Here is a 22,876-nt window from a genome sequence, read left to right as displayed (position 1 = left end):
AGACTTAAAGAGTGCCTACTCCATAGATAAAGGCTTCAATAAGAACCTACACTTCAGGGATTTAAAAATCTTTTAGCACTTGTGCTAGAAGTGGGGGAAGATTTAAACCTGTTGGGATCTTCTTTCTGCTCCTTTTATGAAAACTTAATGGTTCACCAGGCTGCTTCCAGACAGACATGTTATCTTTCAGGCTGGCCTGTTCCCCTTGCTCAGGACCTGTAAGCCTGATGTGTGGTGTCAACATTAGCTGCAGCCCTTATCTCCCTCCCAAATTCTCACTGCCATGTGTGACCTTGTAAAGCTCTTAAGATGTGGTTGCTGGTGTGTAGGCTCTGGTGTGTCAATGCATGTTTCTTGAGGGTGTCCTCGGCCAAGTGGGGCATGTGTTGGGCAAAAAGTGCTTCTGCAACGTGGCATGGTGTTGCCTTCCCTCTTCCAAAGCACTCTGAGATTGTTCTGGGTCGGCCACCTAAGGACTGGCTGTGGAGCAGAGGTAGTAGTTGCCGCTTCAACCACTTCTTTGAAGTTCCTGAAAAGCTCAGGATCCTGCTGGTAGGCTCAGTTTAGATTTGTGAACTTTTTTATGGATTTATAAATGCAAGAAAACGAAAAGTTGGGTGCACATCTATTTTACTGACATACCCAAATACATTCTGTAGCAAAAAGGGGCGTAGCCAATGGTTCTTAAGAGGGAATACAATTAACTAGATGGATGTACCTGCAGCATGGCAGATGTACATTCTGCAGGAGTTGGTTTTCTGGCGCCAGACTGACTGAACTTACCATCAGCTGATCCAAGAAGAAGTAGCTGCCTCATTCTGAAGGAGTATGTGAAAACTTTCTGGCTGCCAACCTGGTTGGCAGAGAACTGTTTCTATGCAAGGAGAAAATCAGGAGAGTCCTGTAAGCCTCTTGGGGTTTGAACCAAGGTGTGCCATTTCTTCCCTCTAATTTGTGTTATTCCTGAAATAAATTCTTGCTGTTTCTGGTAAAAGCTGGACATCAGCCAAGCCTTTCCAGATTTCCATGATCAAAATCTCATCTTGAAATGAAGAGGGAAAAGTCTTCCAGGTCCATGTGGAAAGAGTAGTTTTAGCATGTTTCATCATTCTCTAAAAGCCTCTGAATAGGTACCTCTGGTAATGTTCTCATCTCATCAGTTTGCCTCTGAAAAATTCATCCATCCACACCAAAAGGTCACCACACTGACTATGTGATTTTGTATCTGTATTCTTGAGATGCTCTGTTACAACTTAATTGCATGGAATAATACAGGCATACTATAAGACCATTTCTACTCTCAATTTTAAGATATCTTTTGAGATCAACCCTATGTAATTTACAGCTTTTTTTAGTTTAAGAGCACCAACTGTTTTCCCAAAGCCCAAGAATACCCAAGGTCTGAAAATGTTCCTTGTAATCCTTGCAGACTGAAAGTAAGCCAAAGCATCTGTTAACAGTGTTTTCAAACTCCAATATATTCATTCCCCCAAGAAGAAAGCTAAATCACAGCAAAAGTAATGAAGAAAGAAAATCCTCACTAATTGAAGGACAAGCAGAGGGTTTTTTGCATGCTTGATGCTATGGTTGTTGTGCTCAGGTGGTATCCTACCTCTCCTTAAACTCTTTCTACCATACTACTGCTGCTGCCTACCTGAGAAGGAATTAAAAATAAGCATCAGTGTATTTCCAATGCCTTTTCTTTCCACAGTTCTAGTTATAATTGACTGTACTGTTCTGCTTTCAAGTCCCCTATTAAAATGTTCCATGAGGAAACTCCATGTTTCTAATTATTTTTTTCTTGTCTCTAGACATCATATAGCAGGATGTTCTTCTAGCTATAGTTGCTGGTTGGTTGATACGGTCTTAGGATATTGCTGTCCCTGCCAGATGTTCCTTCTGGTGTTCTCTGAGAGTGACTTTTTAAAGGCAGTATTATCTCTTTGGTCAGGCAGGAAAGGTTGCTGTATCTTCCTGTCTGAAGCAGGAATTGCCTGGCTTTCGGTCTGGTTTCAGTCCTCAGTGCTGCATCAGTCTGGGCTGCTCCTTCTTTCATTGGCTAATGACACTCGCAGTGCATCTGTGGTTACTTTTATTGCTGCTAAGAGCTTGTCTCATGTGCCAGTCCCTAACAAGTCTGGAAACAGAGCCATCAAGTTAATGAGGTGCTGGTGGCAACCTCACTTTTCATGCCTCTGTTTCATCTTTCATATTGAAAAACCTAAATTCTGAACAAGAATTGGATAAAACTATGAGTATGGCAATATTGGAAAAATGCTTAGCCTTTAATTGTAATCTTAAGAAATTGAAGTTTTATGAATACTTTGGCAATAGAAAACTTATTTAATGCCACAATTTGTGACTCAAAACGGTGGATCCGCAACTGCTAATCATTACTGCAGCTGACAGACATGATAAATAACATTCTGACTAGTGCTGTTTACTGATGTGCAATGGGAATAAGACAGATGATGGATTGGGCTCTGATTGTCTGCTGTCTTTATCAGCCTCAAGCCAGGTATGTGGATTCACAAATCCTCTACTGGCAACTTCATAGTGGATCTGCCAAGGACTTGTCAATACTTGCCTGCCTATCTTCCTTAAACTTTTATAATTTGGTTTCAAGTTCCTTGTTGTGGACAGATATATCCAACCCATTTGTTGGCTCCTACAAAATAGTGAATATATTTCTTTGAGCCTTCAAGGGCTCTTCTAGATTAAGAATCTTAGCCAGAGATCATGGTCCCTGCATTTAAACTGTGATTAAGAAAACTTCTTGTTATAACAGTAGTGGTCACTGGAGCCTTCCAGGCTGCTCCATGCATGACTCCAAACTGATGGAGACACTTCACACAGACAGATGTGTTCTGCAAATCTCTTGAGCAGCTGGGTGTGCTGGGGAGCAGAGTGCAGCTGAGCACCTGTAGTGTTTGATTCTGTGCCTACGTCCCCAGTCACAGCAGAGCTGTGATCCCAGATAATTATGTGCTGCCATAGTAGCTTCTGCATATTTAAAAAAGAACTGAATCAATTCAAGCCATATTGACCTGTGATGATGAGAAGACACCAACAGATTAAACTTCTGTTTTGGGAGATCTGGATCCAAAAATAAGTGAATTGGCACAGTCCTGCCCTTTTTTTCCCTGACTTTTTATTTCTTTGAGCATCAAACCTAATGAAAAAAGCTAAAACTCAAAACAGCTCAATAAATTTTCTTTTCCATATCTTTTCTTTTTATATCTTGAATAAACAACCTTCAGACACTGACCCTGATTCAGGTGATGCTGAAAATTGAAGGGACTTTTGCACCATCTGTATGGAGGAGTGTGAGGCTGTGTCTACACTTACTCTCGCAGTTGTCTGTTTTACCACCCTGTATAAAAGGGTGATTTATCTAAACAGAACTCTTGTTTTGAGTGGTGCATATATGATATAAAAGCCCCTTGCTGTTTCTGGTGTTATCCTGTTCCAGGTTTGTGTCTGGGAGAGGCAGAGGAAACGACTACAAATGATGACATGTTGGTCTGAACATGTTCTTCTTTCACCATCCATGATTCTAGTTTTGGAGGTTTTCTTACCTGGAAGGTGTGCTCCAGAGTGCCGGAGCAATGGCTTCTGGCTGCATATCCCAGACACCAGCTGGGATGAGAGGTGCTCCAGCTCACCTCTCTGTTTCCCAATAGCTTCTCAGAGCTGCTCAGTGAGGTTTGCAAAAGTAGTTAGAGCTCACTTTTTTCCACCTGCCTCCTCACAGCTGAACTGTGTGCTGTGGGACCTTTTAAAAACCCTAAATGATAGGGATGGCACAGGGGATTTGCTCACTGACTGGATAAATGGGATTGCTATCCTTCAATTTCAGGTAACATTTCCGTATGCCTTTCTCCAATTTGCTAGTACTTTGGTCAGTCTGGCAGGAAAATCCTAGGAAGACAAGATTCCCCCCAGCTCCTTTTCCAGCAACACTGATTTCAGGCTCAGGACTTGGACACATTGCTTCCTCTGAGAGAAGTGTTAGGAAAACAGATGCTCTTTTACCTTGGCTCAGCACCTGCTTGGTAGTGCTCCCGTTCCTATAGAATTGTTTAGGTTGGAAAGGATCCTTAAAGTCATCAAATCCAGTCACTAATCCAGCACTTCCAGGTCCACCATTAAGCCATGTCCCTAAGTGACACATCTGCATGGGTTTTAAATACCTCCAGGAATGGTGACTTCAGCACTTCCCTGGGTAGCCTGTTCACCCCTTGGTGAAGAGATTTTTCCTAATATGCAATCTAAACCTCCCTTGGTGCAATTTGATGCCGTTTTCTCTTTTCCTTTTTTTTTTGTTATTGAGTGAAAGAGACCAAGACCCACCTTGCTCTGCCTTTCAGGTAATTGTAGAAAGTATTAAGGCCCCCACTGAACAACTTTTTCTCCAGGCTAGACAACCCCAGTTCCTTCAGCTGCTCCTCATAAATCTCTTGAGTTGCTTCATATACCTTGGCAGGTGGGTGGATTCTCTTGCCTTGCTACAGGTACTATGATGGACCTTTGTAGCAGCACAGTGGTCTGAGAACTGTCTAGTCTGGTCAAGACCTAGGAGGACATGGATGGGAAGCTTGTCCAGATCACTAGCTTGTCCTGTAAACCCCACTGGGGATTCCTACCCTGATATCTCATGCCAGAAAATGGCCACAGACTCTCACTGGGGCTTGTTTTCTGCACAAGTGGGCTCTGGGAATTTTTAAACCTGACTGATAGGTGGTGGGATTTTATAAAGTTGCTTCAAGTAATGTGAAATCTGTTTAACAATAAAACAATTTACCAGATTGGTTTTGCTTTCTTTGATTTTTATTATTTTCTTACCTGTGCTTTAATGAAATAGAGTAACAGTACTTATGAAAAAGCCCTGACACATTTTGTCTGCAAATACAGACAAAAATGCCTGTATTTGCAGAATCTGTTTTGCTCTATTTCTTATGATTTAGTCTTAAGTTTTACTCCTGAAATGATAGTTGGCAGTTATATTTTAAATGTAAGTTAACATGTTTGTAACCTTTATTTGAAATTTTATCACAGTAGAAATAATAGCCATTGCAGAATGGGGTCCTGATTGTGGAGTCAGAAATGAAATAAGAAATATCTTAGGTTTGAAGTCAGTTGAACTGAGAGACATGTGAGAGTGTGGAAAGCATCCTTAAGGGAATAAACTTTAAGAATGTTGTTGCGATACTAATAACGGTGTTTAGTATGTAATTGCACAACCTTAGGAAACACTTCAAAAGTAATTACAAAATGACAGTAGTGCCTTTCAATATTAAAGCTGGTTTTCATGCTACCCTATTATGCCTCTTCGTTAAACCTTAGGAATATTCTTGCAAAATGTACTTTTAAAAGACCCATTAGAGAGAGGAGCCTAAGTGTACCTTTTCTTCCTTAAACAGACCCTTAAAATGAGCAGTTTCCTCGTGTGCTGAAGCTCATGTGCTCCCTGGTTCAAATTTTGTCATTCTTGCTTTTAAGTGAGTTGCATCTTGACACTTTTTCTTGATTACAGCCAGATTCTCAAGTTATTATGTCAGGAGGAAAATGGTGAGGGAAAGCCACCTTTTAGCTTTGATTTAAAAGTGACAGCCAAAATATGTAACTGTCAGTATTAAATAGCTCCAAGAGTCAGATGAGTACTTCTGACTTCTGCAAATCTAAATGAGTATTTCAGACTTTCATGAATCTGTATGGGTACAAGAAAGGCCGTAATTTCACTTTTAGTACATGTTGCAGTGCAGTTAATCTGAAAAATATGTCTTTGAGTCTTGTGAAGTATTGTATTATCCATAATGTTTAGCTGATGGAGCTTTTTCAATGACATGTTTTGAATATATTTAACTAAAAATATATATATTCTTTCTAAGTGTTTCACTCAATTTATCTTCCATATATTGTGATTTGTATAAATAGTAGTTGCATTTATTGGACAGTTTCTTTAATAGTGTTTTTATAATATAAGGAAGGATTTTGAGAATATCTGAAAAGCAAGCTAAACTGACTTATTAACCCACCTTTTTTGAGAGGAAGTCAGAACCAATGCATGTAGAATAAAGTATGCAAGAAAGATATTTTGATCACTAAATTTACATTAAAAATTAATAAATTACGTGAGTAGGTTCCAATTACCTCTGGAGCCTGAAATAATTAGTTTCATCAAAGTACAGATTTTTTGCTCACTTTTCTGCTTGCTGAATCCCCCCTCTTCTGAAGGGGACACTTCAGGGAGCAGGATGTAATTACCTGTCCTTGCTCTCTGGGACATGGTTTATCTTCTGTGGCTGCCAGCTACTGCCACTGAGTAGGACAATTTTAGAAGTGCACCCAGCTGAGTGTTGTAGCCACTAGTAACTGGGTTTGACCATCCTGCTTTTCTTATGCTCTTACATGTTTTAAAGTAAAGCTTTTGATAATTGCCAGCCTAAGAGAAGGCTGAGATGCTGCTGGATGACCAAAAGGCATGGCAGTCCTGTTCACGTTCCCAGACCCTGTTCCTGGGCCCTCTGAACCCCAGCTTATTAAATACAGAGTTGTATGCACTGGCAGATTTTATCTGACATGTGGTTAACCAGAGGAGAGGACACAAATCGATGGAAAATAAACCAAGGGAGAGAAAACTGCTGATGTGGCAAATGAGGACGTGTAAAAAAAAACCACTCACTGTTCAGGTTGAGTGTATGGTGTTTGCACGGGGCATATTTTTAAATATGAAATATATAGGCCCACACATCCTGGTTCTACCAGTTATGTTTTTGGCAGGGATAGGTGTCTGTTCTCTATTCCATGGCATGTGATACAGTAGGAATAGTCAGGAGCTCATGGGGTTCTGGCTACACCTTTTCAAGCAGATAGCTCCAGTGGAGGTTGTTCCTCTTGGCTGAGATGAACATCAGAAGAGCTGGATTAAAGGACAGTTGTGCTCAGTCCATGCAGAGAAAAGAAACCTTAAAACCAAGTGTTACTCTTTCAGAATCTAGCCACTGTGTTGCAGCTTTGACTATTCTTGAAAACTATCCTTTCTTCCTTTTCATTCATTTGGAAATGGTGATTGAACCAGAATTATGGCGTTCATCATGCATTGAGGGGGCATTGTGATGTTCTCTCTTCTCTATTCTATTTTGCCGTGTTCTGCATTTCAGGCTGCTTTTTGACTGCTGGTGAGCATCTAAGTGATGTTTTCATGGGTCTAGCTATGATAAACACCAAATATCTCTAAGTATTAGTAGCCAGCCAAGAGCTTGTTGTCATGTGTATAAAGTTAGGATTGCTCTGTCTGAGGTGCATCTCTGCACACACATCTCTGCTGAAATTCACCTGCTATTTTCTTGCTCTGTAGTGACTCTTATGAGATCCTTTTGTGTTTCTTCATAGCTGACCCTCATCTTTGCCAGACTGCTGTTCAGCCCTTTTCCAAACTGTTTATGGATATTTTGAACGTATACCATAAGATTGCTGAGGACTTTGGTACCTTTGTTTGTTACAGTTTTTCCTGGTAGATGCCAGACTTGCTGGGACTTCCCTTTGTCTTTGAGAGGGATCCCAGGAGAGACTGGCATTGCATCACGTCTGTCTTCGGATACTGGGGAACTTTTGGGTGCAGGTTACATGCTACTACAGGTCCACCATTACAGTTTTAGCTCTTTCTTCTTTGAGTCTTATTGGCCCTTTCTGGTGAATCCTGACTGCTTGTAGTGATTTTTTAAATTACGTTTCATGTTTTTGCTTTTGTCTGTAATGCCTTGCATTAATGCTTCAATTTGAAACAGACTTTCTGATTTATTCCTCCTGCATAGATTATTTTGGAATGAGAATTATCCCACAGTGGGCACAGATTAAAAAAAAACAAAACCAAAAACTAACAACCAAAGTGCTTTCTACGACAATCTGTTTGTCTCTAGTTGTTCTTTTTAATATCTGCCTAATCTGTTTGTTTGGAAGTTCTTTAGCAGGATGCCGTGACTCCTGATTATATTTCAAAAAGAATTCACTATTTATTTGTATATTCTTAAAAATAATTTCTCAAGCAAATTCTTTTCTTGGCCTGCATTACTGAGTCTTTATATTAATTAAGCCTTTATATTAAATCCTTTTTTATTATCCCCTTTTAGGTTGTTGTGTTGTTTTTTGGTGGTTTTTTTTTTATCCTCTACAGAAGATAAATTTTAGAAGCTTATTTACTTGGATGTTGTGACATTCTGGTTGTATTTCGGTCTTTCTCAAGTTGTTTAGGGGAATTGATTAGCTTTTGCCCTATGCCTCTGAGTTTTATAGTGTCTTCAGGCTACCTACAAAGATTTTAATCTGTAAGCTTATAGCTCTCCCTTTCAATTCTAGTGTTTAGGTTTTATTTTTCATTTGTTTTCTTAACAAGTTTTGTCATTGTTATAAAGAAACCCCTCAATAGCAATATTTCGTGGACCAGGTTCTTGCCATTTCTTGAGACCAGACTGATGTCAAGATTGTTTTGTCTTTCTTTGTATGGGCAGGTTTGTCTGTGTACTTGTTTTGTTTTGTTTTTCAGCAGTGCATGAGACACAGACTGTGGTCTCAGCTTCCATCTGCTGTTGTGATGCTTAGCAAGTCCATCTGGGAGGCACTAAAGTGTCCCTTGATCTGCTGTGTTTTCTTCTTTGACAGCCTTCCTTATATCTGCATGATAACTAGTCCTCCAAGTAATTTATTTTTATGAGGCTTTGCTGTTCAGTCTCTTTTTTTTGGCTCATAGCCACTTTATACTATTTTTTAAATTCTCTTAGACTGTTAATACAGGTTTTTCTTCAGTCCCTTGTGAACAGTATGGCTTTCAGTCTTTTCCTATTTTTTCATTATTCTGCTGCTGATTTTTTACACCAAGTTTTCAGGAAGACTATTGTGTAAATAATGCTTCAACAACAGGCATTTTTGTTCGTCCATCTAGCTTCCTAGGCTTGTAGAGAAGAGTGTATCCTTTCATATGGTGTCATATTACTCTGCCAGATTTTAAAAAGAGAGTCTGTTCTGCCTTTCCTTTGCTGAAACCTTCTTAGCTGAGTTTAATCAACTTCTGTCCTTTAGCTGAGACTCACTGTTCTCCTTGACATTACTGCTTCTCTTAAACCGTGTACTCTGTTTCTGTAACAATCAATCTGTAACATTCAATTTGAATGTTTTCCTGTGATGTTGGAAGTGCCACCAAAATCATTCTTATCTTTTCTTTGTTAAGCTCAGTTGCCTTCTAGAGAAAAAATCCCTATTTCCCAAATATCCCAGTTTCTTTGAGTTCCCTTTTGAGCACATTTTCTTAGCTGCTTATTGAACTTTTGCTTGCCAACCGGCTGGGGTTGGTTTTTTTTTTTTTTGTTTTTGTTTTTTTGCTTGTTTGTTTTGTTGTTGTTGTTGTTGTTGTTGTTGCTGTTTTTTGATTTTTTGTTTTTTTGATTAGTGGTTTGGTTTTGGGTTTTATTTTTTTTTTTGGATAATTTCCAGGAATGCTACAACTGCTTTCTCCACTAGCAACAAATATTTATCTCCAGAAGTTTTCTTCCAACTTCTTATGTTACTGTCATTTGCACAGCATCCATGGGACCTCCAAAGAGCCTTTCCAAAGCCTCTATGAGTCTGATATTTTTTGCATTAAACAGAGAAGTCTGATCTCTGGTATGACTTTGTGTTCCTGATAATCATTGCTACAACACCAAAGCAGGCAAGATTCACTTATGGCTATCAGGCAAACTTGGAAAAATCTGGATGCCATCATTTTCTACTGATTTAGAATATAAATAATATCTATATGTGACTGGACTTACTAAAAAAAACCTCACTTGCCAAAAGTGCTTGGCTTAGTAGTCAGGCATGTGTGGTCAGATGGGTGTTCACAAGACATGCAGGGTTGGCCACTGTATTGCCACTGTTAGTGCTGTGTGCTCACAGGGACATTGCCTGAAATGCCAGAGAACAGTTTTGTTGGATTGCAGCAGAAGGGCTGCAAAACTGCACGCTTCTCTTATGGGGAACACATTTACAGCACACATGGTTCATGGCTTTGAAGCCTGGGGAAATGCTTCATGTGGCCAGAATGTCATCTGAAGGGTTTGGATGAAATCTTGCTGCTCCCATTATGTTCCCATATACTCCTGAATACAGAATAGTGTAGAGTGGGGCCATGGATGATGTGCAAATGGCTGGGCTGGCATTCATCTACTGTGGAGTCAGAGATCTCTGTGCACTGACAGCAAGTGTAGACTGCACATCAGACTCTTTAATAGACAGAACTGAATTTCTCAGGACAACAGACATCATGAAACAACTGGATCCGGGTCTGATGCTGTTATCATTGATCGCCTAAGCCAGATGGGGAATATTGAATCAAAGAGAAAAAAAATTCAGACATGCAGTTTCACAGGGCCTTAGTGAAAATGAAAAGCTTCATTGACACAAACTTCAAGACAGTTTGATTAAAAGATACAGGTCAGTTAATTTTCTGCTAATGTCCTTGAATACGCTGCGCAAAACTCAATGGAAGATTAAAAAAACAAACAAACAAAAAACCCACATAAGAAACCTTCTTACCAGGCAGCTAAGCAAGAATAACAAGCAAAGTTTTATGTTATGAAAGATAAATGCTGGGCACAAAAGGCAGAGGAGTCTTTCTGAGTTGTGGATCCAAAAACATCATGTGGTATTGGAAATAGCATCTGGCCTTAAAGACATTGCACAGTTTTTGAAGTGGAGATGGACTAATACTAATGAAATTGATGGAAAAGAAACCTTGGACTGTTGGCAAAAACTTTTCAGTTGTTGTCCTAAATGATGAAATCCTAGATGAAACTGTACAGCTACTTGGCCAGGAGCAGGGCACGGCACCTCTTAATAAAATGAAAATTTTTTCCAGCTGTCTGGCAGATGGCACACAGTGCAGTCAGCCATAAGTAAATTCATTGAAATATAAAAGCACACGAGAAGGGTCACAAGTAGCCAGAAGAATTTTGCAGATATTGTAGAGAAATATTTTTTGCGATATTAGAGAATTTAAATGCTGTCCAATTTTACAAAGAGACAGGAGATTATGTCTTCTGAAAATCATTGTCTCAAGTCCTGGGAAAGGTTTTACAGGAAAAATGGGCAGTTTTTGCTGCAGAGACAACTCAACAGATTCTTTCAGTCAGTCCTGTTAAAGGAAGATATTTGATTGAGAGGTCAGCAAACTGGTAATCCTTGAGCCCTGTAACATTTCTTCTAACACTCAACATTTTTGAAAATGGCTGCATGAAATTGAAGATACTGAAAATTGAATAGATGTATGAAACAAAAAAGTAAATCAATGTCTGAAGAACATTAATCACTTGATTTTATATTTACATTTAGAGTGTGTTCATTGATCTCAGCAAAAAGGGATTTTAGTAGGAGTTTAATGTAGTAAATGGTTTGAATTAATGCAAAGCATGTGAAATTTCAGATCCCAGCAGGAGTCCTCTGTATATAGACTACTGGTGAATTCCATTAAACAAAAAGAGTAAAGAAAAAGTGTCAAAAGACTGAGGGACCATGTGAAAAGATTTTATGCTAAAACTGCCATTTTGACTGCTTAGTTATTCCTTTTTATGGATTGTTTCATCTGACTATGGTTTTATATATAGCAGTGAAGTGCTCTACAACAGCTTAGCTGTTTAAAATTAAACGGAGGGCATGACATTATCTGGGAAAGATCAGGATGTAGATTGAGAGAAGGTTGTAGGTTTTGGAAAGATGATTGAAAGTGACTTTGGATTTTACTGGTGATAACAAGATTATCACACTTTGGAAGAATTTGTGGGGGGTGAAAAATTTCTAACAGTAGACTTTTTAATTTCTTCAGTAATTAAAAGCCAGCAAGACAGAAAACACTCAGGGAGACAGAACTGTCAGGTAAGATCCATCTATTGCAGGCTTAGCCATTATGCTCAAAAGTGTCATGCTGATATTTTAATTCCATTACCTTTGGTGTATTTTAATTTCTGAGACTAGCAGGAAAAGAAAACAACAAAGTGTTTGGGTTTGTTTTTTTTTTCCTTCTCCCCTACCTCTTTGGGAAGTGGTTAAGGTAACAGAACAGCTAACCCTTAGGATTCTGCCACACCCATTGCTAAATACACTGATAATTGCAAAAATTGATCGGGAGGCTGCAAGTTCTAAATGTCCTGCTCTTGAAGTTACAATTCTATGGAGATTTAGTTCCTCTGAAGTAACAGAAAAATACTGTTCAATGTAGTTTCCAAAATAAACCTCTGCCTTACAGGGCCTGCTTTGCTTGAGCTGACATTAGCTTGTATTTTAAAGGCAGGATTGTGAAAATCCCCTGTACACATTGAGGCTTTCTGTAAAGGATACAAATTATAATCAAGTTTTAGTTTCTCATGTATTTTATAATTGGCCTAATGTGTACACTATTCAGTCTTTAAATTTAAATTTTACTTCAGAATTTGTACAGGATGTGGTATGGTGACAGTTGAAGGATGTTTTCCTGTGTCAGCTCAGAGAGTTCATCTGTGCTCAGGAGTTGATACTGTGTGGTCTATTTTATTTTTTTTTTTCTTTGCATACATTTCAATCGAAATGGAAATTTATGTAGTAGGCAACCACAGAAGGAGAGAAAGCAGAAGTAAGATTTTAGATTTAGTGATCAAAATAGTTCAGCTAAGTATTGAGATCAGTGTTTGCATTAAAAAAGGAAATTGAGTAGCTGTTAATTTGGAACAAGCATTTTGTTGGATTGATCTAAATTTAGAATACATATAAATATATGTAGCTGCATGAGCATACGTGTGCTCTAAACAGACATCTAAATATTGTTGATTTGTTATGAAGCCAAATCCTCCCAGAAAGTATAGCAGTTTTACTACTTTTTTACTCGTGTGGAGAAAGATGCAGTTGAAGTGCATCTGGATTTTCTTACTAGTATGTTTTTAGCATGATCCTTATCACTGAAATGCCAGTTTTCCATCATTAAAATATGTGGTTTTCCATAGTCTTGGCTTACTCCAGGAGTTTGTGGTTTCCTTTGGTGCTGTGACTTGGGCTGTGTGACAGATGGTGCAAGGAAGTTGATGTTGTCCTGTTGCCTGTGACACCTGTCCCTTGCAACAGGAGTTTGGCAATCCCACCTGGTTGAAGTTAAATGCTTTTGGTGTTGACTGAGCTGACATTGGTTGGGCCCCTTACTAAATCAATGAACTGAAACAAGTCTCTGAGATGGAATTGATCAAAAATCACAACATTTAAATATATAAATCAGTAGTTTTTCCTACTAGTAGGTAGGTTTTATATTTTTACTCTTACTGTGCAGCTCTGTACTCTTGCAGTTACTTTCCCTGTGCCTAAATGTAAGGCCATAATTTTGTTTCCAGTGTGACTACCCAAGAGCTTGAAAGTTTTTGTGTGTGTATTTGATATTTGGAAGCTTAGAGTTTGCATTTCAGGGTTAGCATCACCACGTAAAATTTCCTGCCACTTCTTTTGCTTATACGGTGATTGTCAGTGTTGCAGTGAAAGTTGCTTAAATGTATGGCTTGATAAATTTAAAAGGGAATTAAAAATAAGAAGAGTTGAAAGATGAGCTGACTTTTGCCAGGCAGGGCAGGGTATATTGGGGCATTTCCCTTGGTTTCAGCCTGCCAGGGTGGTGGGTGCTCCTCAGCTGGAGCTGGGAGCAGCTGTGTGTCCCAGTCTGCAGTGCACACGCAGGCAGAGCTGCAAGGAAAATGAAGAAATGGGAACAGCAAAGGGGTCCATATTTTTAAAGCAAGTATCTCTAGATATCAAGCTGTAAAATTCACTAGATCATGGTAAAAAAGCCAAACAAAACAAAAGAAACCACCCCACCTGCTGATGGTATTTGTAAATGTCTGTAAATTTACAAATTTATTTGTAAATTTTACAAATTTAAAACTTGAAAATTTAAAAAATAAAATTTACAAATTTAAAATTTGTATGTAAATGTACGTAAATATATGTAAAATTAGTATGTAAATGTAAATTTTTAAAATTTACAGATTTATTTGTAAATTTTTAGGTTTTTTTTAATTGAAGCAAATCTTTTATACATAAGAAATGAAAAAGGTCATATTAAGATACTTTTAAGTAAAATGTTATCTATTTAAGTTGAAAACCCATCAATAAACAAGATTTAAGAGGGCACTAAGGAAGCAACTACAAATAAGGGAAAAAGGAATGTTACTTTGTGCTTAGATATCTTACAAGTCATCAAATAAGTACTTTCAGAATCTCTTGAAGATTTCACCATGAAAAATGAGTCTGAGGCTTTTCTGCATGAAGCCTGTGGTTACTGTTGCAGCAGTAGCATTTGGTGCCTACTTTTGGGGAATCCTTACTGCTGCAAATGAGGCTGTTAGAATTCATAACAGCTGGGGAATGACTAAAGATCCTGTGACTGTACTTTGATATAGTGCTGTTGTATTTCAACCAGGCGTACTTTTGAGCATGTACAGCAAGAGAAAATCTAATATTTATTTTCTTTTAATGCACCCATCATTAGATCATTTTAAGATGTTAGTGTAGTAGCTTCCAAGTAAGCGCTGTATATAAATTTAAATATTGAATATCCTGAATCTTACTTCACATTATATTGTAGTCCTTGCTCTGGGTGTTGTTTGTACATTTCAAAGTAAGCAGTTGCTAGGAGAAAATGTATATCTGTAATTTAGAGTCTGTACTTCCAGATAAATACTTTAGGAGAATCAAAACAAGTAGTACCTTTCAACTATCACTGTCAAAAAGGCTTTTATAGAGCTATGGACGTAGTTGATTTGTGAGGCATTTTGACAGCTGCATTGTGTACAGGGTGATTTACAGTTTTCTCAGCTTGCTTCAAATAATATTAAATCATAGAGTGCTTTGGTTTAGAAGGGACCTTAAAGATCACCTAGTGCCAACCCTCCTGCCATGGGCAGGCACTTCCATTAAAAAAGGCTGCTCAAAGCCCTACCCAGCCTGTCCTGTATCACTTGAGAAGGGAATTATCATCAGTGCATTCCAGGAACCACCTGGATTGCTCATGCCCTGCTCTGTTGCCCCTTCAGCAGGTGTTGGGGTGGCGGAACTTCCTCATGAGGACCAACACTTATGAACACGAGTCTGGTCCCGTCTGTCTAGAGAGGGCCTCATCTTCTTCAACCTTCAACCTCTTGGTTGGAGGACCTGTGTCAGACCCCCACTGTAATGTTGCCAATCTCTCCTCTCCCTTTAACCCAACCTATAAGCCCTCAGCTCCTCATCCATTACCTGGCAGGGGACACTCCATGCATTCTTACTGGGCATTGACACAGAGGGAAACAGGAAACACCCCTCCTTGTGTCTCCTCTCCTCTCCTTCCTGAAGAGCCAGTATCCTTCCCTTCCAACACTCCCATCATGGGAACCATCCCTATGGAACCATTCCCATAGGAACCAACCACATCTGTGTGACAAGGTCCTAGGTGCACATCTCTTGTTTACTGCCCATGCCCCCAAAGCCAACATATTGGCTAGAGTGGCTGGAATTCCTTTTCTTGCAATCCGCTTTTGGACTCAGAGCATCTCTTTCTGATATTGGCATCAAACTTGGAGAGGAGTGGCTTGAGGTTCTGTTCCCCTGGGAACTTTCATTTTGTGAGGGTTGGTGAAAAACCAGCTTGCATTGCAGAGTGCCATCACCCTCTGCAGTCCATCTTGGTATTGCCCAGACTGTTCCTGGCTGTGTCCCTGGTGCCCTTGTGAAGCTGCAGCAGCGGGCAGGAGTGGGCTCTGTGAGCCTTGGGAGTGTCTTGGTGACATCCCTGCTGTGAGCCCCAGTGAGCAGCAGCACAGCTCTCTGGAGTGTGTCAGAGGCAGACCTCCGTGCCTCTCACAGGAGGGTCCCTGCTGCTGCCACCATCGCGTTCTTGTGGTTGCATTGGCTCTTACAGAGCAGATGGGGCTGCCTGCCTCAGCTCCAGCACCTCTCCTGATGGGATGGGTCTTTCCGGTCTGCAGGCAGAGAAGAGGTTCTGCAGGGGCATGCAGTTTCATTCTCCGGTAGATTCATGCTCTTGCAAGCTTCTGTTCTTCTGCATTTTGCCCCTCTCTGTTCTGTGTGTGCCAGCAGTGGAGTTGTTGATGGGTGGCCATGGGCTGTGGGTCCACTGCAGACTGAGCTTGGAACCAGCTTCCCAACTCAGCCCCCCTCATGCTGCCCACACTTCTCACAGCCTGCTGCAACTCAGAGTAGCAAAAGAAGTGTTGTGCTGTTGTGGTTAGTAGTTAAAGTAGTAGTTACAGGGTTGATGCTCCATAAAACAGCTTCTTACCACGAGAGAAATCCTATTTTGAATTTAACTCACTTTAGATACCCAGTTATCTTTTTCTGCCATCTCCATGTACAATAAGTTTAGAGAATGTTATTATGTCTGACCTTTAAGTACATTTGTTTTTAACTATGTTTTAATTTTCCTCTGTTTTCAGGAAGTTGAAGACCACGTGGCATTTTTAATAACTGTTCCAACAGCCCTAGCAATTTTTTTTGCTATATTTATCCTTGTCTGCGTAGAACCTGTCTTTAAGAAGCTGCTTCGTATATTTTCTCTGGTGGTCTGGGTATGTCTTGTTGCCATGGGATATCTCTTTATGTGTTTTGGAGGAATCATCTGTCCCTGGGACCAGGTAAGACTGTCATTATTACTAATTTTACTTCCATTGGGTACATTTCCAAGAACCATTCTATACAAAAGCATTCATGTTTGTTTTTGTGGGACATCTTACAAAATGTTTTTGTGACTAAGTGGTTGCATGCTGAGACTCCCTCAATCTGCTTTATAAATACCATAGATGTGCATAATTAAAATACTAGGAAATACTAGAAGGATTTTGCTGTTTTATTTTTAAGCTCTTTTAAGGATGAGTACTTGATTCCAATCACCAGCTTCTTTGTAGAGTGAATATTTGATTCTAATGACCAGTTAACATGGTAGAAATGCTAGTTTTGTTCAACACTGCTTGTTGCTATCTTTTCCAGTTTGAAATGTTTGAGGTCTCAGTGTAGGCTTTCTGTGGTCTACAAGTTGTTCTCTAGCAACGCATGAGAAAGAGGACTGGGAGTCTCCTTGCTTGTCTAGAGAAATGGATGAGTAGAGAAGAAGTAAAGTACCCATCACATTTTTTAAATTTTGTAATGAAGAAAAAGCAAAATATAATTGCAGCCTAATAGCAGCACTTTTGAAACATCAATAAATGATGTGCAATATCCAGCACTGTGGCTGATCGATTCTTCTGAGATCTGTCACATTATTTTCTTTTCTCCAAACAGCTCTACATGGGAATATGGCTCATATAATATTTTTATAACTCTTCCAAGGATGAAAAAGGTCTTTTAAACATATAAATATGTCTTCTGAAGATTTCATGCTGATTCTATGAGTTTAACCTTTAAATTGTGTTACTCTCTCTCCAGAAGGCCCTCTAGGTCCTTGAGACAGACTTGGAATACATTCTCTGACGTTTTATTCAGATCTTGCAAAGACTTGGGCAAATACTGAACTTTAAGTAGTTCCTTTAAACTCTTAAATATAAATTTTTAAATATAAATATAAATTTTTAAAATTACTGGTGCATGCTGGTAATATTTTGGAGCCTTTTCCTTTTTGGGTGACTATATATTTTCATTTTCTTGGAAGGTTCTGGGATTAATTTTCTAAGAAACCTCCTACCTGGTTTGGGTTTTTTTAGGTTTTATATCTTTTCGATAGTTTAAACTACCAAACCAGATCACACTTGCATGTAATAAAAACATCAGAACATGAAATACTTTTCTTTAGATATGGATTTCACCCTGGGAGTATTTCTGTCTTTGTGATATCTCATCTAGGTAATTCACAAGGTCTTACTTTTTTCATTTGTTTTCACTGGCATTTGTATCATGTTGTGCTAGAATATTTCAGACCTTCAATCTTAGATGCAAATATTTAGTTATTCATATTATTTATTCATTGTAAATTATACTAAATTTCGTTTTAGTATTTGAAAGCTAGGATAATGATTTTCAAAAGCCCGTGGACTGAAAGAGATCTAAGAGGGATATTGATGTCTCAATATCCCTGGAGTTGTGTTTAGCCTGTGCTGATTTGTCCTGCCTTGCTTTCCTCTTAGGAAAAATACAAGCATTCCCACAGCATGTTTCTGGCCCTGTGATGGAGGACAGACTGTAGAGCTCTGGGAAATGGCATTGTCTTCCTGTAGGTTGCCAGGACACAACTCCTCTGATATTCAGTCTTCTCTTTGCTTTGCGTGCAAGAGCTGCTTGGAGAAAAGGATATTTGGGATTGAGCTGCTTCTCTTGCTCGGCTGCCTTGCTGAGTGCTTTGTGGGCTCCAGCTGAGAGCAGGCAGGGCTTTTCCAGAACACCTGGACCCTGTGGCAGATGTCTTTGGCATCTGGCAGGAGAGTAGCCCCTAGCCACTGCTGAGAGTCCAAGGGCGTGTGGCTCCTTGTAGTGGAATCCTTTATTTCCCCAAACCTGCCTTTTTTTTTTTTTTTTTTTTTTTTTTTCTCCTTTGAATAGCAGTGCAGTAGTTTTTTGGACTGCTTTTGTATAGGAGTACTTTTGCCTAGTGTCAGTTAAGAGTAAACTGTGGAAATGTGGGAATCTTTCTGGGAATTTGACACCTTACTCAAAAGACTGACTGAAGGTTTGATGTTTTCAAACATTTGAAAAAGAGCTGTGAGCAGTAAAATCCTGCCTTGTATTCCTGTGATGTTGGTGTTTTGTTTGCTCTGCACTGAGAATCTGCAGGTCCATAACTGGTGTTATCTCCTGTATGTGAAACCAAATTAGAAAAATCCTTCCTTGGTGGCCATCGACAGGCTCTTTGTTGAAATTTTATATTTTGTGAACCTTTAAACCATTTTACTTGGCATATTGAAGTGGTTTTGTGATTCTTTTATTCCTTTTATGAAAGAAAGGAGACATGATGTAAAATTTAAATTAGTTAGGTTTTTCAAATATATCTCTGTCAACATTAACTAATTAGAAAATGATGAAAATGGAAGAGTCAGTTCAGGCACAGTTACTTGCTGAACAAGTGCTTTATATTAATTTACTTCATGTTTATATATATTTACTTTAATTTACTTTTAATTTACTTCAAATTGCAGCCTAACTTCTTTCTGGTCCAGGAGAGTTTAAAAATGTCATAACTTTCCTGTCCCCTGAATCTTAAGCTTGTTAAGAATATGGCATTTCTTAATTGTGCTAGTAACTGTTGAAAGACAGATTTTCTTCATACCACAGTTACTAGACAGAGCATGTTATCCTGCCATTTGTGGACAGCCCTTTGAGTGACACCCTTGCATCTTTTAAATTTTGGCTTAATGATTTTCTTTGCAGTTTGCAACTGCTCAGTGTAGTGTTTCTCTGTTGTCTTAAGGAACCTGAGGTGCGAACTTTTACGGCTTTTGTTTACAATAAAAATACCGTTTGAGAGAGATTATTTTGGTTAGGAATTCAATATATATTTAATGCAGAGCAGTTCTTCCTTAGCCTGCAGGCACATAGCTCAAATAACCCACAATTAGTAGAGGGCTGGAAATGAAGTGGTTGGTCAGGGCCGTTGTTTTGGTTTTTTTATTAGAAACGTGTAGGCTGATGTGAAACAAGTGCAAATAGTAATTGGTTTCAGCTATCTTTTTGCTGTCCCTGCAGACTGCTTTTATCAATCTCCATTTCCTTGACTCTTCTTTGGTTGCAGGTACAGCTTTGGAGAAAAGTGTTATCAGGTGTCTGGCTGCTGTTTGAAGGGGGAGGACAGTGTGGCTGTGGACACTTACTTTGTCCCTTGTGCCAGTCTGCCAGCTCCATGCTGGCTCCGTAATTGCCTGCTGAACCTGATCCAAAGGCTGTTATTGTCACTGGATGCCTGGCCATCATCCCTAACCCATCTGGGAGAGCAGCCAGCATATTTGCACCATCAGCCTTAGTAGCTCGCTCACCTCTTTAGTTAGTCCAGACTCCCTTACTGCTCTGTGTCAACAGTGAAGAATGATGAGTACACTGAGAGGGAGATGGAGCGTGCCTTAGGGAGACAGTGGGCCACTTTACATGAAAAGAATTGAAACTTGATGGCAATTGATGGCAAAAGTCTTTGGTACCTGACAATTTTTTTTTTTAAAAGAAGTGTGGCAACCCTCCTTTATTGGTGTCAGCCCAAGTTTTTGTGGCATTGGAGCCCCTGGTTTTCCCCCCTTTCCTTGGGAAGTTGGATCCTAGCCTTCATGTGCTACAGTTTGCGTGAGCCAGGAGGGAGACTGGGCTGCCTGCTAGGAGTCATGAGACACCTGGGTTGGTAGGAAAGAAGTAGAGCAAAGGTAGTCATGCTGAGGCTCAGAGAGAGTCACTGCCTCCTGGCAACTTTCTGCCAAGTCTAGGGTGTGAGCAGTAATGTGTGGAGATGTTTTCAGTGAGGAAAGACCCAAGGGTGATGCTTACTTAGCAAGGTCCGTGAGGAAATCTGTGGATGGTGTGTTGGTGGAGGGCCAGTAATGCAAGGCAGGCAAGCTGAGCAAGGAGTGCTGGTAGAAAGGAGTGATGGATTGATTTTGTTGTGTTAGAACTCTTCCTTACTATATTGTCAAGCACCTTTCCTTTCAAAATGTAAATCCAGTACCTGTCTGTAGAGTTTCCTGTTGGGGAATGAATTTAAATTAGTTTTGTCTTGTTTTGCTGACAGTGCAGTTATTGTACAACAGTTGCCTTTCTGTGTCACCCTCTGACATGTCTAATACTTCCTCAGCCTTTTATGCAGGGGGTATGTAAATATGTCATAGCACATTGATATCAGTGGGTAAAAAGAGCTCTTAAAGCGTGCAGTGGATGTTATAAAAAAAGAGTAATTATGCAGCATTATACCAGTCTAATGAATTCTATCATTGCAGGATTTTGGTATTCAATTCTATTTAATCATAAATATGTTTGCACAGTGCAGGCACCAGATGTGTTCCTCCTCCTCTGTATTCAGTTACAGCACAGAAATTACTTCAAGCGGAATTTGACACTTATGGTTTTAAAAAAATATTCAGAGTGTTGTGCTTAGAATATATATTTGATTATTTTAGCCTAAATTCTACTTTTTGAGCTGAATTTAAAGTACTTCTTTGTTTTCTTTTAGTCTGTTGATATAGAATGGTTTGATTTGGGCCTTGGAACAGTCCTGGCTTAAGAAGTGTGGGCAAAATTTTATGCCCTAGTATTTACAATTATCTTTTTTTGTTACTGTCTTAGCACCTGGGGATATCTGTTGTGTGCTGAGAAGTGAGGGCCTACACAAAGTTTCTGTGGTTGTGGTAATCAGCTCCTGTATTAGGCAGTTTGGTGAAACAATGGGTCTGCAGAAAGGGAAGACTTGTCTTTGCGTGAATTACATTGGTCTGATTTCCACACCTTGCCTTATCTAAAGTCAGCCCTGCCCTAAACTATCAGTAACATGTTTTGTATAGTTAAGCAGTATATAAAATTTGTGTTGTTAATATTTGAGGAAAGCAAGGCAGGTGTCAGTGAAGTCCCTGCAGCACAGGAAAGTGAGGGTGAATTGATGCTATACCACTTGTTCAGGATCTGGAGTGTGGGCGAGACTTGACTTTTTTAAAGTTCAAGATTAATCATACTCTCAGGAATGAGTGTCCTGAACAAGGAACCAAATCTTGTAGGAGCATGGTTCAGTACCTTGTAAGTGAATATTGACCTGAAAAAGGACCTGAAGAAAAGCAGAAGGGTTGTATCAAAGGAAGAGATACTGCCAAGCAGATGATACTCTGCTTTAGAAATAGGTGTGATAGAAAAAAAAGAACCCCCCAATTCACCACTATATGCCATATTTTCACTTATAATCTTGGAAAGTGAACAAATTATTTTTATCTTTATGCTTTTTTATAGATATATAAAGTCACAGGCTTTATAGCAAGACATTTAAGTGGTTTTATCAAGTCTGGTATGGTTATATCTGTATAGAAGACAGGAAAAAGATGAACTATTAGACACACCTGCCAATTACTAAAATCATTCTTACAGTAGATTAGTACAATACCATAGTGTGTGATCCCTGAAATACTGGTTGGCATAACCAACGTGCCATTGTTAACCTTTGCTATGCCATGGCAGTGCATTTTGAGAGCAGTGAAGAAAAGCTGTTAACTGTTTTAAATAGGGAATGTATATTGGAAAAAACCCCCAAAATCTACTTTTGTTCTAAACAGGAGACTAGAACCCCTGCTAAAGGAGATGACTATTGTTAAGGTAACTGCACGTGTAGGTGAGGGGAAATGGCAGGTAGTGTGACTTTAGAGGGTATCAGGCAGGGGGAGGATTTCTGGCTGGATTTCTCAGAGAGCTCTCTGGAGGATGTTTCCCTTTATTAGAGCTTTTTACTTGTGAAGGGGTAACTGAATGTCACTGCTATAATGAAATTTGTTGATGACCCAGTTCAAGGATTCCTAATACAGCAAAAGATCATAATGTTATGGGGAAGAAAAGCTTGACCTTGAGGACTGCAGTAATAGCAGCTAGATGAAATTTAATAATAGGAAATATAAGGTGCCTGCATTTGGGGACTAACAGCAGAAGTTACAGCTGTAGACTGAATTCATCACTAGAAAAAGAAGCAAGGACAAGCAGAATGAAGAGAGGAAGCATTGGCTGATCATTGAGTCATTTGGACATGTGTCCAGAAAAGACTTGTTTATGATGGCAGAGTATCCAGCTAAAATGAATCCTTGCCTGGATGAGACTATGTAAACTTCTGGGCACCTTTATTCCAAAGATCACTAGGAGAAAGGCAGGTTTTGTGAGAGGTGAGAAGAGCTTGACTTGGGTATAGATC

The 22,876-nt window shown here is 39.4% G+C and overlaps 1 protein-coding gene across 1 annotated transcript in view; it reads left to right on the top strand.

Annotated features, from left to right (window-relative positions):
- The window catches only part of ADCY2 (adenylate cyclase 2), a 203,165-nt gene that overhangs the window by 3,860 nt on the left and 176,429 nt on the right, over window positions 1–22,876 (top strand). Inside the window, exon 2 of the mRNA XM_058041991.1 lies at window positions 16,476–16,673. Coding sequence (XP_057897974.1) covers window positions 16,476–16,673 — 198 coding nt within the window. The remainder of the gene's footprint in view (window positions 1–16,475; window positions 16,674–22,876) is intronic.

The sequence above is a fragment of the Melospiza georgiana genome, chromosome 1, assembly GCF_028018845.1.
Source record: "Melospiza georgiana isolate bMelGeo1 chromosome 1, bMelGeo1.pri, whole genome shotgun sequence".
Lineage (NCBI taxonomy): Eukaryota > Metazoa > Chordata > Aves > Passeriformes > Passerellidae > Melospiza > Melospiza georgiana.
This window is presented reverse-complemented; position numbering and strand designations above follow the sequence as displayed.